Genomic DNA, 14,404 nt, shown 5'->3' on the forward strand with positions numbered 1-14,404 from the left:
AAAGGGATGTTTGGGTTTTTTAAGCTTCATGCAGGTTCGTTTTCCATGTAGCTTCATGTATTTTTTTTTCAGTGTCTCCTGCAATCCATCAGACTGTCTATTTGCAAATTTGTGCCTGGAGAAAGCTCCCATGTGGCAGGCGAGGATTGGGTAAATGCTACTTGTAACAGTGTTTTCTCCTATTGCAAACTCCAGCAGCTGAGATTTTCAGCTTTGAGTACAGTTTGTTTCATGCTGAGATTCATCTTTTTGGAGAAAGCAAAGGTCGTAGTTTCTATGGAGTTGCAATTCAATAGATCCTTTTTCTCGGGGTTGGAGGAGAGGGAATCCTTATTGGAATGCATATTGATAAAGGCTGAAGATTGTGTCTTGTTAGATAAGTAGTTTTTTTTTGTGTTATTTGTTTTTCCCCTCCCCACAATGACTATGTATTGCAGCAACTCACTGGCTTTTTACCAAATCAGGAGCTGCAGTATTTTTCTTCCGATGGAATAATTTCAGCCCACTTGAGCTAGCATGACAATCTTATGTGATTGTTATGAGTAGGCGTTTATATCCTTTTACATGCTAATACTGCCACACCTGCTATTCCTCCTCATTTCCATTTTTTCCCTTCAATGTAAAAACTAATTTCCCAGTGGAAGGGAAACCCTGAGATTCATGATCAATGCTGCATCATTGATTCATCAACAAAGAAGGGGATGGCTGAATGGGACACAGGTAGCGATTCAAGCAGGCTGCTTCCGACTAGCAAGAGAAGATAGCTGTTGAGCAGCATATGTTGCCACTCCATGTGCCGTATCAGCTACTTGTTTTTATCTTTCAGTAGGCTGCTACTACTGCAGCACTAAAGGAATGTGCCCTATTGTTAAAAATCCTGACTGCTTTACACCAATGATTTGCCACTGCAAAGTTGCATGCACCAACAACACTTTATCGTTGATGTTTGGATGCAAGGTAGGACACGGTTAATGTATTTAAATGCATGTTGTAACTCCTTTTGATTATCTGTGCTATTTTATTTAATGCCTGAATGGGGATATAGATAAGATTCAGAGCAAATTGGAATTTGTTGGCTATATGGTAGGGCTTACAGTACTGATACATTTCAGATGTTATAGGAAATCCAGAGTAAGAAAGGGTTTCCTTTATTTCTATAATAGTACAAGTACAGATTTACATAGGAGAAACAATTGGATTATAGAATTTGTTTTAGACTTATTTATATACTTGGCTAACAAAGGTAACTAAATCATTAATCTCTCACTTGCCCAGCTTCATTGCATTTGAAATGTATACCCGTTATTCTGAACCCCTGAACTAAGTAGAAATGGATCTACTGTTGTCATTGAGATCGGTGATGGTGCTCCTAATGAGACTAGAAATGATGAAGTATGCAGCTCTGCAGTTCTGTATAATAAATAAAGTAAGCCCATAAACCCTTTAAAAGTCTGCAGAAGGTGACAGATGCATATTTAAATAAATGTTTTCTTTTTGGGCTGGACAATGAATTAAATTTAAGAGAGAAATTCAGTCAAAAGGTGGCGTAGTAATCCAGAGAAGTTCATTTTTGGCTCTATAAAGGAATCCCACCTCTAATTTTGCAAAGAAGGTGTTGGGTTGGGTTTTTAATTTTTTTCCTTGAAGAAAATTCTGATTTTACATTTTCTTGTACCCATTTTTGCTCATTATTCTTTTTCTAAAATAATTTAATAGAGATGTCTTGTTAACACAAGACTTATTAGCTTTGGAAAAAATAAGTTTCGTTCTTGGATCATTTGAGCATCCACCATGAAATTGTAGGAGGTGCAGAATTTTTTGCCAGTTCCTATGCACAGCTATCTGTTAATAATTACGCAAATAGTTTTAAAGCTGTTCTGTTCGTTAAAAAGTACAGTGATCAAATAACTACTTGGTGCTACTAAAAAGAGTTAAGATCACAGTTCAAGGATGATTACACCTGCATGGATTTTTTCAATTCTCATAAATGGCTGTGTCCACTGAAATATGCCAGTGCAAGAAACCTCAAACCTCATTTAGAGTAGCGACACAACATTACTTTGGAGTTACCATGAAATACCAAAAAATGTTCTGAAATACCAGGTAGTAACTCCATATGATACTGTCATAATATAGATGAGCTAGTATTTCTAAATGTAAACTAAAGGCTAATGACAGCTAGATTACCTAAAGATTAAGAATACCGTATCAAGCATAGTATAGTTTTTTAAAACTTAATAATAACCATTTACAAGTGTTGGTGTGTCTACCTTTCTACCTCCATACATGTTTTCTTGGTATTTAAGGTGTTGCCCAGCATGGGAAAACCATAATCACCCTGTTCTTATTCCAAACAAAACTGAAAAGACATAAAGGTGCTCTAATTTTAATTGCTGTGTCATGATGCCACTAATGATGTGAACAGTGTTGACAGTTTAACAATTTATAAGCCTCTTTAAATTTCTTCATAAAGCAATTAATGCTTCTTTTTCATTTTAACTTCAAAACTGATTGTGAGTGTTAAATTATAATTTAATAAAGGTGAATTATTAGTCAGGGGAAATTAAATGCAAGCCACCAATCTAATAAGGTAGGCCAACGGCCTAGGGACCAGCATCCAATTTGTATTCCTGCCCGTAAGCATGATTTTCAAAGGATGTTCTTTGAGGCACTTAAGCTCTTTCATGATTTTCAGATCCTGTTACGAAGCAGGAGAATAAAATTAATTTTATTTGTTTAGAGCTGCAGGCTTATTACTTAGTCACAGTGTGGTGTTTTTACTTTAAGAAACCACATTATGAATGAAATAACTTGGGGGGAGGGAGAGAGAGAGAAGAGGATGGTGATGCTAAAGAATGATGATGATGATGATGATGATGAAGAATGATGCTAAAGAACCTAAGTGTCATGACTTGTGTTGAACTCACCCTAGACAAGTCAAATTTGTACTTACTTGACACTGTTACCAGACGGTGTGTAGTACAGTGGTAGACATACAGATATTTGACATATCACTGGCTCCACTTTTTGTATCACAGCGAAGACCCCGTAAAATCCCCAATGTACAACCGCTTTGCTGCTCTCTGAGCATATTGTCCATTTTAATGTTGGCTCATATTTAATATTTGGAATGGTTGGATTATTTCGCAAGGGTCAGGTATTCCTGGTTCACTGTATTTAAAATAATTTCTGCTTATCTCACTGGGCTGATAAGGATAGGAACACAGTAATCAGATGAGAGAACGCCTATTGGATCATAAGGTCAGTTTCTTTACCAATATCGGGTGTAGTCCCTGAGAGCATGGCTAGAAGTTTGTTGCATGTTCCTCAAGTCTATGGTCTGCATTCTCTCCTAGATCTAATTGGATCGGGACTAAAAGAGCAGGAGAACTAAAGGGACAGCCCAGAGCCCGCAACCCAGCCAGGAGCCCCCTCCCACACTCTGAACCCCTCGGCCACACACCCGAACCCAGAGCCCCTTCTTCACTCCAACCCCTCATCCCTGGCCCCACCGCAGAGCCTGCACCCCCAGCTGGAGTCCTCACCCATTCCCATCAGCAAGGACTCACCTTGCTCTTTTTGCCCCAAAGTTGCTGCTCCTCCCCCTCCTTTTGTTCTCCAGCCCACCTCTAGGCGTAGGCTATTTTTCTTTTTCAAGTCACTTTGCTTTGGGCTCATGGTTTAAAGACACTCCTAGTTCTCTATATTTAAGGGGATGGACTGTTGCCATTCCCAACTGGATCTGTTTTTTTGAAAAGTGTTCACTTATGCTGCATAAATCAGGAGTAGCTCCAGAAGAGTCTAGCATTAGTGATGTGAAAGATGATCTCTTTTTGGAACACACGATTAATCAATTTACAACAAAAGGTAAAATCCCAGACTCGAGTTGTGTATGTGTGGTGAAAAAAATGGTTTTCCATTATCTCACCATCATAAAAAAAGTCAGTACTCCAGTATATACTGTTCTTTCAAGAAGGAATTCAAAGTTCAGGCAAATATCTCCATGCTGTAAAATAAGCGGGTCAGATAGCGAATCAGAGTATAGGAAATATATACTGAATAGAGACAAAGAAAAATCTCCTCTCTCAAAGACTGTGCAAGTTTCAAAACTGGAACGTTCCTAACACTTTTTATTTATAGCTTTGTGCCCTAATGTTAGCGGGGGCATGGTCTCACTGTATTGTGGGGAACTTCCTGGCTTATACACTACCCCGGTGGAATTGGCTAGTGAAAGGATGTGAGTCCTCACTCACACTTCCTTTACCTAGAGGCCTGCCTGACTTCGGACTCCCCTTCTACTCTCCTGTGTGGCAGAGTCCTCACAACCCCGACAAGGCTGGGCCCAGGATCTCTGGGGAGCTCAATCCCCAGGGGGTTAGGGTGTCCCCACTGCAGAGTACTCTCTTGGCTCTGGATGCTTCCCTGACCCACTGATCACTGCATATAGATCAACAAATATAATTTAAAAACATAAGGAAAAAATGAGAAAGGTTAAAGGAAAACACATAACCCTACTCTGTGGCATGGGGACATCACAAACAGCCGTCTCTGGAATGTAAGGGAAGTTCACAGTCTGTTTCTCACATGTGCCAGGCCTCCCTCCTGGGCCCTGGCTGCGCTGCAGGCATGCTGCGGGTCAGACACTTGCTTTGGTGGCGGCCACATGTCTTCAGGCTTTGGGTGGCAGGAACCTTCTTCCCAGCATCAGCCCCCTGTCGGGGTTATGATCCCCCTGCAAGGCCCCTTCGCTGATGGAATCTCCCTGCGCTGGGCCCTCTGCCCAGCTCCTCCCCCCCCCATCATATTCCCCAGCTGTAGGGTTGCCAATTTTCTGATTGCATAAAACTGAACACCCTTGCCCTGCCCCTTTCCTGAGGCCCCGCCCCCCACCTCACTCCATTTCCCCCCTTTCTCCGACACTCGCTCTCCCCCACCCTCGCTCATTTTCACCGGGCTGGGTTTGGGATGTGGGAGGGGGTACGGTCTTTGGGCTGGGGGTGTGGGTTCCGGGCGGCGCTTACCCCAGGTGGGTCCCAGCAGCGGCGACATGTCCTTCCGGCTCCCAGCCAATGGGAGTCATGGAGCTGACATTTGGGGCAGTGCCTGCGCGTGGGCAGGGGGAGTGCGCAGAGCCCCCATGGTTGCCCCTGTGCCTAGGAGCTGCAGGGACATGCAGGCCACTTCCAGGAGCCACATGGAGCTGGCCAATGTGGCCAACCAGACTTTTAGCAGCCAACCGGACTTTTAGCAGCCTGGTCAACAGTGCTGCTGGAGCCGCCAAGGTCGCTTTTCAGCCGGATGTTCCAATCAAAAAATGGACGCCTGACATCCCTACCCAGCTTCTCACTGCAGCTGGCTCTGGAGTGCCCCAGCTTCAGCTCCACTCTGCCTCTATGCTGTTGCTTTGCCTCCAGCACAGCGCCCTGGGCTGCCTCTCTGGCTTCTCTGGTTCTGGTTGCTGCAGCTCTCCTCCCAGCGTGGATCTGCTCCCTGGGCTGCTTCTTTAGCCCCCCTGCCTGCTGCTCTCTCCTGAGCTCAGCATCATTCTGGACCAGGCAGCCCCAGCTTATACGGAGGATGGGACCCCGGCCTCTTGACTCCCTCATTAGCCTGCCTGCCCTGTCAATCAGGCTGACCTGGAGCCCCTGAGGACTCTCTCAGGGTCCTGATTTCCCATCGGCCCTTCCCCTTTCTTTTGGTACTGGGAGCTAGCCAACCAACCCCACAGGAAGCACTTTAGTAAGCGGCTAACAGTCCCCTTATACTAAGTTAGAACCAAAGTCTTCAGGTGGGTAAGAAAGGAAATTTTGGGTCTGCACCATCAAACCCATTTCTTGCTTTTATAGTTTGCTGATTCCTAACGGGGGAGCCATGGGGAGTTTTCTGGAGAAAGGGTGGGGTGTGGCTGCTGGTACCTTTTTGAGAACATGTGTGCAGTGGCCTAGCTATACTATATGTTACATGGATATTCCCGAGAATGGAATAATCTGTGTGGCATGCTGGACAACCTTAATTCTGGGCCTGTTTTCATGGTAATTGGTACGTGGCTTGTGTTTGGCCAGTCTTATGGACTGTTACTTTCAAAATGCAGAAGGGTTCAAAGTAATATAATCCGAAAGGCAGGACAGCTTCTCTGTGTCTTAGGTACTTATATTGTCCCCCTGAGTGCAGTGTCTGAGTGCACCTCAGTTTTCAGTTTATTTATCCTCAGAATGCTTCTGTGAAGTAGGAAAGTCATTATACGGACAGGGAACTGAAGCACAGAGAGACTGTACCAGATTTTTAAAGGTATTTAGGTGCTAAAACAAGCATCCAGGTACCTAAAGGGATTTTCAGAAATGGCTAAGTACCTAATTCCCATGGTCTCACACACACAATCGGCTGGATCAGGGGACTGAACCTCATAGATTCATAGACTTTAAGGTCAGACGGGATCATCATGATCATCTCGTCTGACATCCTGCACATTGCAGGCCACAGAACCTCACCCACCCACTCCTGTAATAGACCGCTAATCTCTGTCCGAGTTACGGAAGTCCTCAAATCATGGTTTAAATACTTCAAGTTACAGAGAATTCACCATTTGCACTAGTTTAAACCTGCAAGTGACCCATTCCCCATGTTGCAGAGGAAGGCAAATAACCCCCAGGGTCTCTGCCAGTCTGACCGGGGGAAAATTCCTTCCTGACTCCAAATATGGTGATCAGTTAGACTTTGAGCATGTGAGCAAGACCCACCAGCCAGGCACCAGGGTCTGTAGTAACTCAGAGCCCTCCCCATCTAGTGTCCCATCCCTGGCTGTTGGAGATATTTGCTGCTAGCAGTCACAGATTGGCTACCTGCCATTGTAGGCAGTCTTGTCATACTATCCCCTCCATACACTTACCTGTGTCTCCCAAGTCCTAGGGAGTACCCAAATCACAGTATCATAATTCCCCTACAGTTCAAATTATGTCGATCACATAAGAGTAGATGGCTTAGGCCTCAATTCAGCAAAGCACTGAAGCACATGCCTAAGTCCCATTGAAGTCAATGGGACTTAAGCACATGCTTCATTGTAAGTATAGGCTGCAGTACCTTGCTGAACTGGGGTCTTTCATAAGTAGTTTAATGTGGATGTACTGTTACCTCAGGCCTGTTAACATCTCCCCGCTCCTCCCTTGCCCATGCAAATTTATTATCTGCAGCTCTCTGGGAGAGCAGTTGAGTCCAGTCATAGATTGTGCATTTCTTTTTTTTCACCACTGCTCATCTAAGCAGAAATGTCCAGCTAATCCTAAACTCTCTCGCTCCTCCAAAGGTGCAAAAGCCCCAACTCTTTTCAACTGCCTGATGGGACATTCGGCCAGTTTATGTGCTAAGACTTACATATGTGCTTAGACTAAAGCACATGAGTAGTCAAATCTAACTCAAATGAGGCCTTTGATTTCCCCCAACATTGTGCATTCAATATGCTCTTCCTGATCAGGAGGTTGGTAGACTCTGCCCCCCACTAATATATTTAAATACCTTCCTAGATAGTACTTAAAAATAAAACTAGTAGAGTAACACATGGCAGATTAATCTGTAAATCTGAAGTTGCAAGTTTCTCTTGGTAGAAGTCATTTTCTTTAATGTCTGCACCACAAGCTGGTCAACTCAAGAGTGTTATAATAATGGGTAATAAAAGTAAACCTTAAATAACTGAATAAGGGTTTGATTTGTGGAATCTCATGGAACTATCCAAGGTGGCTTATGAGTGTCAGTTCTTACTTGTGAACATATTTCAGTTCTGATTTTGGGTGGTGACTGGAAATGAGGTGGTGTGAGAACAGATATTCATGGTCACACCTGCTTCTATGGTCCAATATTGGAGATTGATAGATTGTATTCGGTTCCAGAATGATCTGAGGGAGTTTACTGCCTACTCATAGACTATCAGAATGAGTCCAGTGGAACATAATTGTTATGCATAGCAGATAATACACCGAGTGGTACCTGGATGCCTCCTTCCACATATCAACTTTGTTAGGTCAGCATGGTTTTTAAAAAACTGCTCAGCAACAGCTGTCGTTGCAGGGGAGAAAGCTGGATTGCCCATAGCAGGAGACTGAGTATGATCAGCTGTGTCATAGAGGATTTGTGTATTCTTATGCAGAAGCAGTGCTAAAGGCAAAGAGTTTTCTCTCTAGCATAGAATCCATGAAAGCTAACTTGTCTCAGCTGGCTATGCCTCTTGCTATGAGGTATTGCTGAATTTTCTTAGATAATGGCAATTGGGTACAGACTGAGGCGGTATTAACTTACAGAAATGTAAAAAGGGATGCCTATTCCCTAACATTACTTAAAAATACATTCTAAGTGCAGTGGTACAGTCTAAGGTAGATAAAGTGAGCCAGGCAGTGTAAACACTGGCGAACAATTCCCTCCCACTTTCAAATGCCTGCAGGGAAAAGATGAGCGTTATGGTGCATTCTGAAGGTCAACAGGCTCAGGCTCTCTCAGACTGGGGGGGAGTGAATTCCAACGTCAAGGGGCCCACATGGGAACACCCTGCCAGCAGCCCTCTTGTCATATCTGTAGGGTTCCAGCTTGAGTGCCTCTGCTGATCTCAACCATAGTAGTGTGATATAAGCAGAGACAATTGTTCAGGTCCTAAGCCATTAATGGCTTTAAAGAGCAAACCCAACACCTCATACTTCGCTGAGAAACCCAAATGAAGGCAATGTGGATCATGGCACACTGGTTTAATATGGTTGTGGGAAGACAAAGTGGGCAGATGTTTTTTGTGCTTGCTTCAGTTTCCATGCTGTTTTAAGGTGTAGCACCATGTAGAGTACTCTGCAGTATCGAATCTTGAGGTGAGAAAAGCATGGCTGATGGTTGCAAGTTCTGCATCCAACAGCTGCAACCTCCTGGCTGTACATAAATGGTAAAAAGCTGACCTGACTTGTCATTGCTGCTAGCTGCTCTTCTTGTAGCAATCTCCCCAGACCCCCCAGATCATGAACCTGACCAACAAATGGCAGAAAAGCTCTCTTAACCAAAGGGACAGATATAATTTATGCCATAGCATCTGGTTGCTTTCCTCAGCCATCTGACATTGCTTCAGTCTTGTCTGGATTGAGCTGACCCAGCTGGCTCTCAACCATGACCCAGTGTTGCCCAGACATCAAGTAAAATCATTGACTATTTTGGCTGGGTCAGGTGAAATGGAGGTGGAAAAACTATGTGTTATCAGCATACTGAAAATACTACCGACCATTTCTTCTCACTATCCTGCATACATGTAAACAAGAGGGATGACCAGATAGAACCCTGTAGAATGCCACGTGAGAACGCCCTCAGAGAGGGGAGCAGTGTCCAATCGCTACCTTCTTAAGAATGTTCACAAGGAAGGAATAGCCACTCTAAAGCATCCCCATATACCCCTGCTGTGACCCACAGGCAAGTCAACATGACCTCATGAATAATGGTGACATTTGGACACTCGGGGGCGGTGGTGGGTGGGAGAGATTGAACTGGGAAGAAAGAATGGTATCATCGACGTCACCTGTAGGGTAACTTGTTATTCTGAATGCTTGGAGTTCGCAATCTTGCCTTCTGCAAAATTATTCAAGCTCTTGTCACCCCCATGCTTAATTACTTAACATTACTTTTGAAGTCAACCTGGCACCTCTAGATAGTGCTGAACGGCACCTCCGGAGTGGCGTGGGCCACTGAGAACACGCATCTGTGCATGAGTCTCTGCTTCTGGCTGTAACTCATTGCATTGGATTACTTGGAGGTGCGGGGAAAATTCAGAATGCTTTGGAAGGTGGCTTCCTGAGGGGCCATCTCTCACTATATTCCATCACAGCAGACACAATTGGCTGTGAGGTTCATGAGGATGATTCTTAGGTTTGAACATGCTGTAGCCAGCAGCATTTTCAGCTAAAAATGTCTTTTGCTTTTAGAAGTGACTCTTCGGCAGCCACTTGGTAGGGAGCTTCAGAGCACAATGAGGCCCATTGATTTTGTTCTTACTAATTAGTATTTTTTAATCTCCCTAACTAAATTCCTACCTGCCACCACAATAGGCACTATAGAAATTTTGACTGAAATGTCAAAGATGTTGTAGGCTAAGAAGCTTGCATATTCCTTTAAAAATAAATACTGGGGAGCTAGTAGAATTTGCAATTACTACTAACTGATGGGAGTAAGACAGAATCTTCTTCAATGGGAAGGTTATTCCAGAATTGTCTTCTTTGGGACTTCTTGCACCTTCCTTTGAAGATAGCTGGTGCTGGCCACTGTCAGAAACAGGAGACTGGAGTGGCTGGACCACAGGTCTGATCCAGTGTATAAATTCTTATGTTCCTCCCATCACAGCCAGCACACTTGTTGGCAGTTTCAGCAATGGAATATGATTCCCCCCACCCCCTGCCACCCCCAAAAAAGTGCTGAGCACCCACAAATTCTGTTGAGTCAACGGGAGCGGAGAACTCTGTGTGCAGCACCTCTTAAATATAAATTTTCTACCTGATGCAGGAGTAGTTGTCAGGCAACTGCTCTTCTGTGTTTCTCTTGGGATGCAGAATGTTAGTGACTTGCTGTGATCTCTCACAGAGACTTATTTGTTCTTGTTTCCCTTAACGTTTAGATAGACCTTTCACAAATGCAAAAATTCAGTTGAGGGGTAGAAGTGGATTAATATATGGGTTCATATGAGAAATACTGTAGCATTCAACTAAATCTATTGTTGAGGTTCAGCAGAGTTTTGTTTCCTTTTGCACTCATTATGTTAATACTGTGGAGGATTTACACCTATATCCTTCACTTCCAGGAAGGGATGGATGGTCTTGTGGTTAAAGCACTTGACTGGGACTTGGGAAATCCTGGATTTTATGTCCCACTCTGTCACAGGCTTCCTGTGTGATTTTGGGAAAGTGGACTGTGCTACCTGCTTCCAGCTAGCAGAGGACGTAGCAAGGCCAAACTGCTGTTCTCACACTACTTTCAGCCAATGCAGATACAAGACGTCTCAGAAATCTCAAATCAGTTTTTCAGAAAATCACCAACCCAGTTCAGAGGAACCATCAACGTTTGAATAGTTCATCAGTTAATGATACGGTGAATGTGACACTGCTGTGTGCAGAGACCACTGTCTATCATTCTGACCAATATTGTCTCATTGTTCACTTGTACTTTCCCTGTTTGTCTCTTGTTTTACACTTAGTTCCTGCCCCAGGGAGATTACAATCTATCTTTGTTTTATGTTTGTACAGGACCTAGCACAATGGGGTCGTGGTCCATGACTAGGATTCCTAGGAGCTATGATAGTGCAAATAAATAATTATTTAAGAATACTGAGATGCAGTAACTTTGTGAACATTGTCTGTGACCTGGTTAGTAGATGGAGTTACTGTACTTTGGGTAATAAAACTTCCCTGTATGAATGTATTGATTGGGGCTGTGGGAAGAACAAGCCAGAAAGCAACAAAATAGTTTAGGTGGGAAACCTGCTTAGGCAAAAATGGTAATTTGCTGAAAGTAAGTTTTAGTCTTAGAAGCGTATTTTTACTTTTGTTTGCTTGCAACATTTTCTGTCTTTATTCCTTATACTTGGTATCACTTAATCCTATGTTCTCTTGTTAAATAAACTTGTTTTACTTTCACTATAAACCAGTTAAACACTTAGATTGAAATAAGTGTGCTTTGTCAAACCCCAATTAGATTAATGAGCTGCAGTGTATTGTCTCTTTAAAGGAGCAACTCGCTATGAATGTTCCAGGAGAGGGCTGGGAGATGAGTCTGGAGAATTTGGCAGTTGGCACTCACTGTCTGTTACCTGCAATGCAACGTTTGGACTGGCAGAGTCCTGAAGAGTTTGCTGGCAAGGCAGAAAAGCTGGTGTGTCAGGGAGTTGTCACACAGCTTAGCAACAGCAAAACTCTCGCTACGGCTGAGGGGTAACATAGTAACTCCTAGGAACCCCAGCAGATTGTTACCATTCAGACAGTTTGGGGGAAATTCAGAACTAGGCAGGTGTTGGGGTCACCCAGCAAAAAGTAGCTAAGACTGGTGGCAGACAGGCTGTGATCTACAAGTTTGTATGCGGCTGTTGGTGTTAAGGCTGTGAGTCACAGCAGCATAGCACTGAAGGCACCCAAAACTGCAGGGCAGGTGGTGACATAACCCCTCACTGGTCTGGGATGAACCCCAAAACATCACAATTATTATACATCTCAAATGGGAATTTACAAGCTTTCTTGCTGTTGTCTCAGATCTTTAATTCTGCTTGAAGTTGGTTTTTTTTAAACTTATACAGTATCTTGATGTAATGCAATTATTGGAAGGACTATTTGATATCACTAAATATATTAAGATTACACCATATGTAGGTACAAGTACAACATGAAAATTACATCCTAAGACAGAATTATGATACATAAATATATTTAAATGACAATGTCAGCAAAACAGAAAATTTTCATGGGATAATGTTCTTCTGAAGCTACAAAAATAGTTTTTATACTCCCCAAAATAGTATTCAAACTACTTACTTACTTTGATGGTAGAGGACATTTTAAAAAATGTCAATATTTTGTTGATTTTATTATATCAATTTCCTTTTGTAGATTTAAGTATTATATAAAATATTGGTGCAGTACGAAAGTATAGTTAACATATTCATTATGGGCTCTATTTTGCAAAGAGACTTACAAGTTCAGTCCCTTACTTCTGTTGATTCCAGTGGCACTCTTTATGCGGAAAGTGTCTTGCTTGTGCATCTTTTTGGAAAATTGCAGTCTATGAGGAGGAGAGAGAATGGTCAGGGCTGTCCCTAGCTATTCTGGGACCCTACGCAGCCCCCCGCAGGGGGGGGGGGGCCTGGCTTGGCAGGCAGGGGGGAACCACCCCCCAGCACTCACCAGTGGCACGGCTGGAGTCAGGTCCCTGCATTTCCTGCCGCCAGTGAGTGCAGGCCCAGCCCTGCTGCACTCCTCAGGGGTGGGAAGAGGGGGATCAGGGGTGGGAAGAGGCGGGGCGGAGCAGGGCAGGGGCTTTGGGGAAGGGGTGGAGTGGGGGTGGGGCTGGGGTGGAGCAGGGGTGGGAAGAGGCGGGGCTAGGGCGGAGGCCATGGGGAAGGGGCAGGGCAGGGGCTGGAGCAGCATGCAGCTGCGCAGGGCACCAGGAAATTTGGTGCCCTATGTTTCCTGGTGCCCCATGCAGCTGAGTACTTTGCGTATGGGTAAGGATGTCCCTGAGAATGGTCTTGTGGTTATGGTATTGGAATAGATCTCAAGAGGGTGCTTTTCCTGTCTGTACCTTAGATCTCTTGTGTGACCTTGAGCAAGCCATTTAATTTCTCTGTGACAGCGTGTCTGCACCACACAGGATTGGAAGGGGCCAAAGTGGCCAGGGTAGGCCTTTTAACTCCACAAGGTGCACCTGGAGGAAAAGCCAGGGAACAGGGAATTGATTGCAAGCAGGCTCAGCTGGGCAGGAAAATGCAGAGCCTAGAAAGCCAAGGAGCAGGCAACAGAGAGTCAGCAGTCACTCCCTGGAGGGTTTGGAGCTGGCAGAACCAGAGAAGGGGGTTAGAAGAGTAGGAAGCAGTCTAGGGAAGGAGCAATGAGGGCTGGGAAAAGAAGGCCCACAACTGCTGGTTTGAGAGACACTGGACTGAAACCTGGCACAGAGGGCGGGCAGGCAGGTTACTTGAAGTAGAGGGCTGGTTCCCCTACGAGAAATGAAGGAGTGGCACCTGAGGCAATTAATGGGAAGACTGCCTAGCATTGCTGAAGGAAAGACTTTTTGATATACCCCAGAAGGGGGTGATACGGAGTGACCTGGCTGGATGGCTGAGTAATGAAGAGGATGCTGTGGTTTCTGGAGTGAGAGAGGGGCTGCAGACCTGACGGAGATGGAGTAACGGCGTGTGACTGAAAACCAGACACCTGGTTACCCTATCCTGCAAAGAGACCCTGGCAACTCCGGTCAGCACTGCCAACTGGGCTGTTAAAATTCTGGTCGAAGTGCTGCAGAGCTAAGGCAGGTTAGTCCTTACCTGTCCTGGCTCCGCGCTGGGCCCCATAAGCAGCCAGCAGGTCGAGCTCCTAGGCATGGTGGCCATGGGTTTCCGTGTGCTGCCCCCGCCCCAAGCAACGGTTTTGCACTCCCATTGGATGGAAACCGTGGCCAATGGGAGCTGTGGGGGCAGTGCCTGTGGGCGAGAGCAATGCGCAGAGCTGCCTGCCTCGCCTCCACCTAGGAACCAGACTGCTGGCCGCTTCTGGGGCGCAGCACGGAGTCAACATAGGCAGGAAGCCTGCCTTATGCCCCCCTCCCCTCCCACCCTCCCGCTGCACCGCTGACGGAGCTGCTGGAGATCAGCCTGTGCCTGAGCCCCTACCCCAGCCCTGATCTCTCTCTTTTCCCC

At 44.9% G+C, this 14,404-nt stretch overlaps 1 protein-coding gene across 1 annotated transcript in view; it reads left to right on the plus strand.

Moving 5' to 3' along the window:
- Positions 1-855: 855 nt before the first annotated feature.
- Positions 856-14,404, plus strand: part of DLG2 (discs large MAGUK scaffold protein 2) — a 933,774-nt gene continuing 920,225 nt past the window's right edge. Inside the window, exon 1 of the mRNA XM_065406536.1 lies at positions 856-957. Coding sequence (XP_065262608.1) covers positions 856-957 — 102 coding nt within the window. The remainder of the gene's footprint in view (positions 958-14,404) is intronic.

Source organism: Emys orbicularis, chromosome 1, assembly GCF_028017835.1.
Source record: "Emys orbicularis isolate rEmyOrb1 chromosome 1, rEmyOrb1.hap1, whole genome shotgun sequence".
NCBI lineage: Eukaryota > Metazoa > Chordata > Testudines > Emydidae > Emys > Emys orbicularis.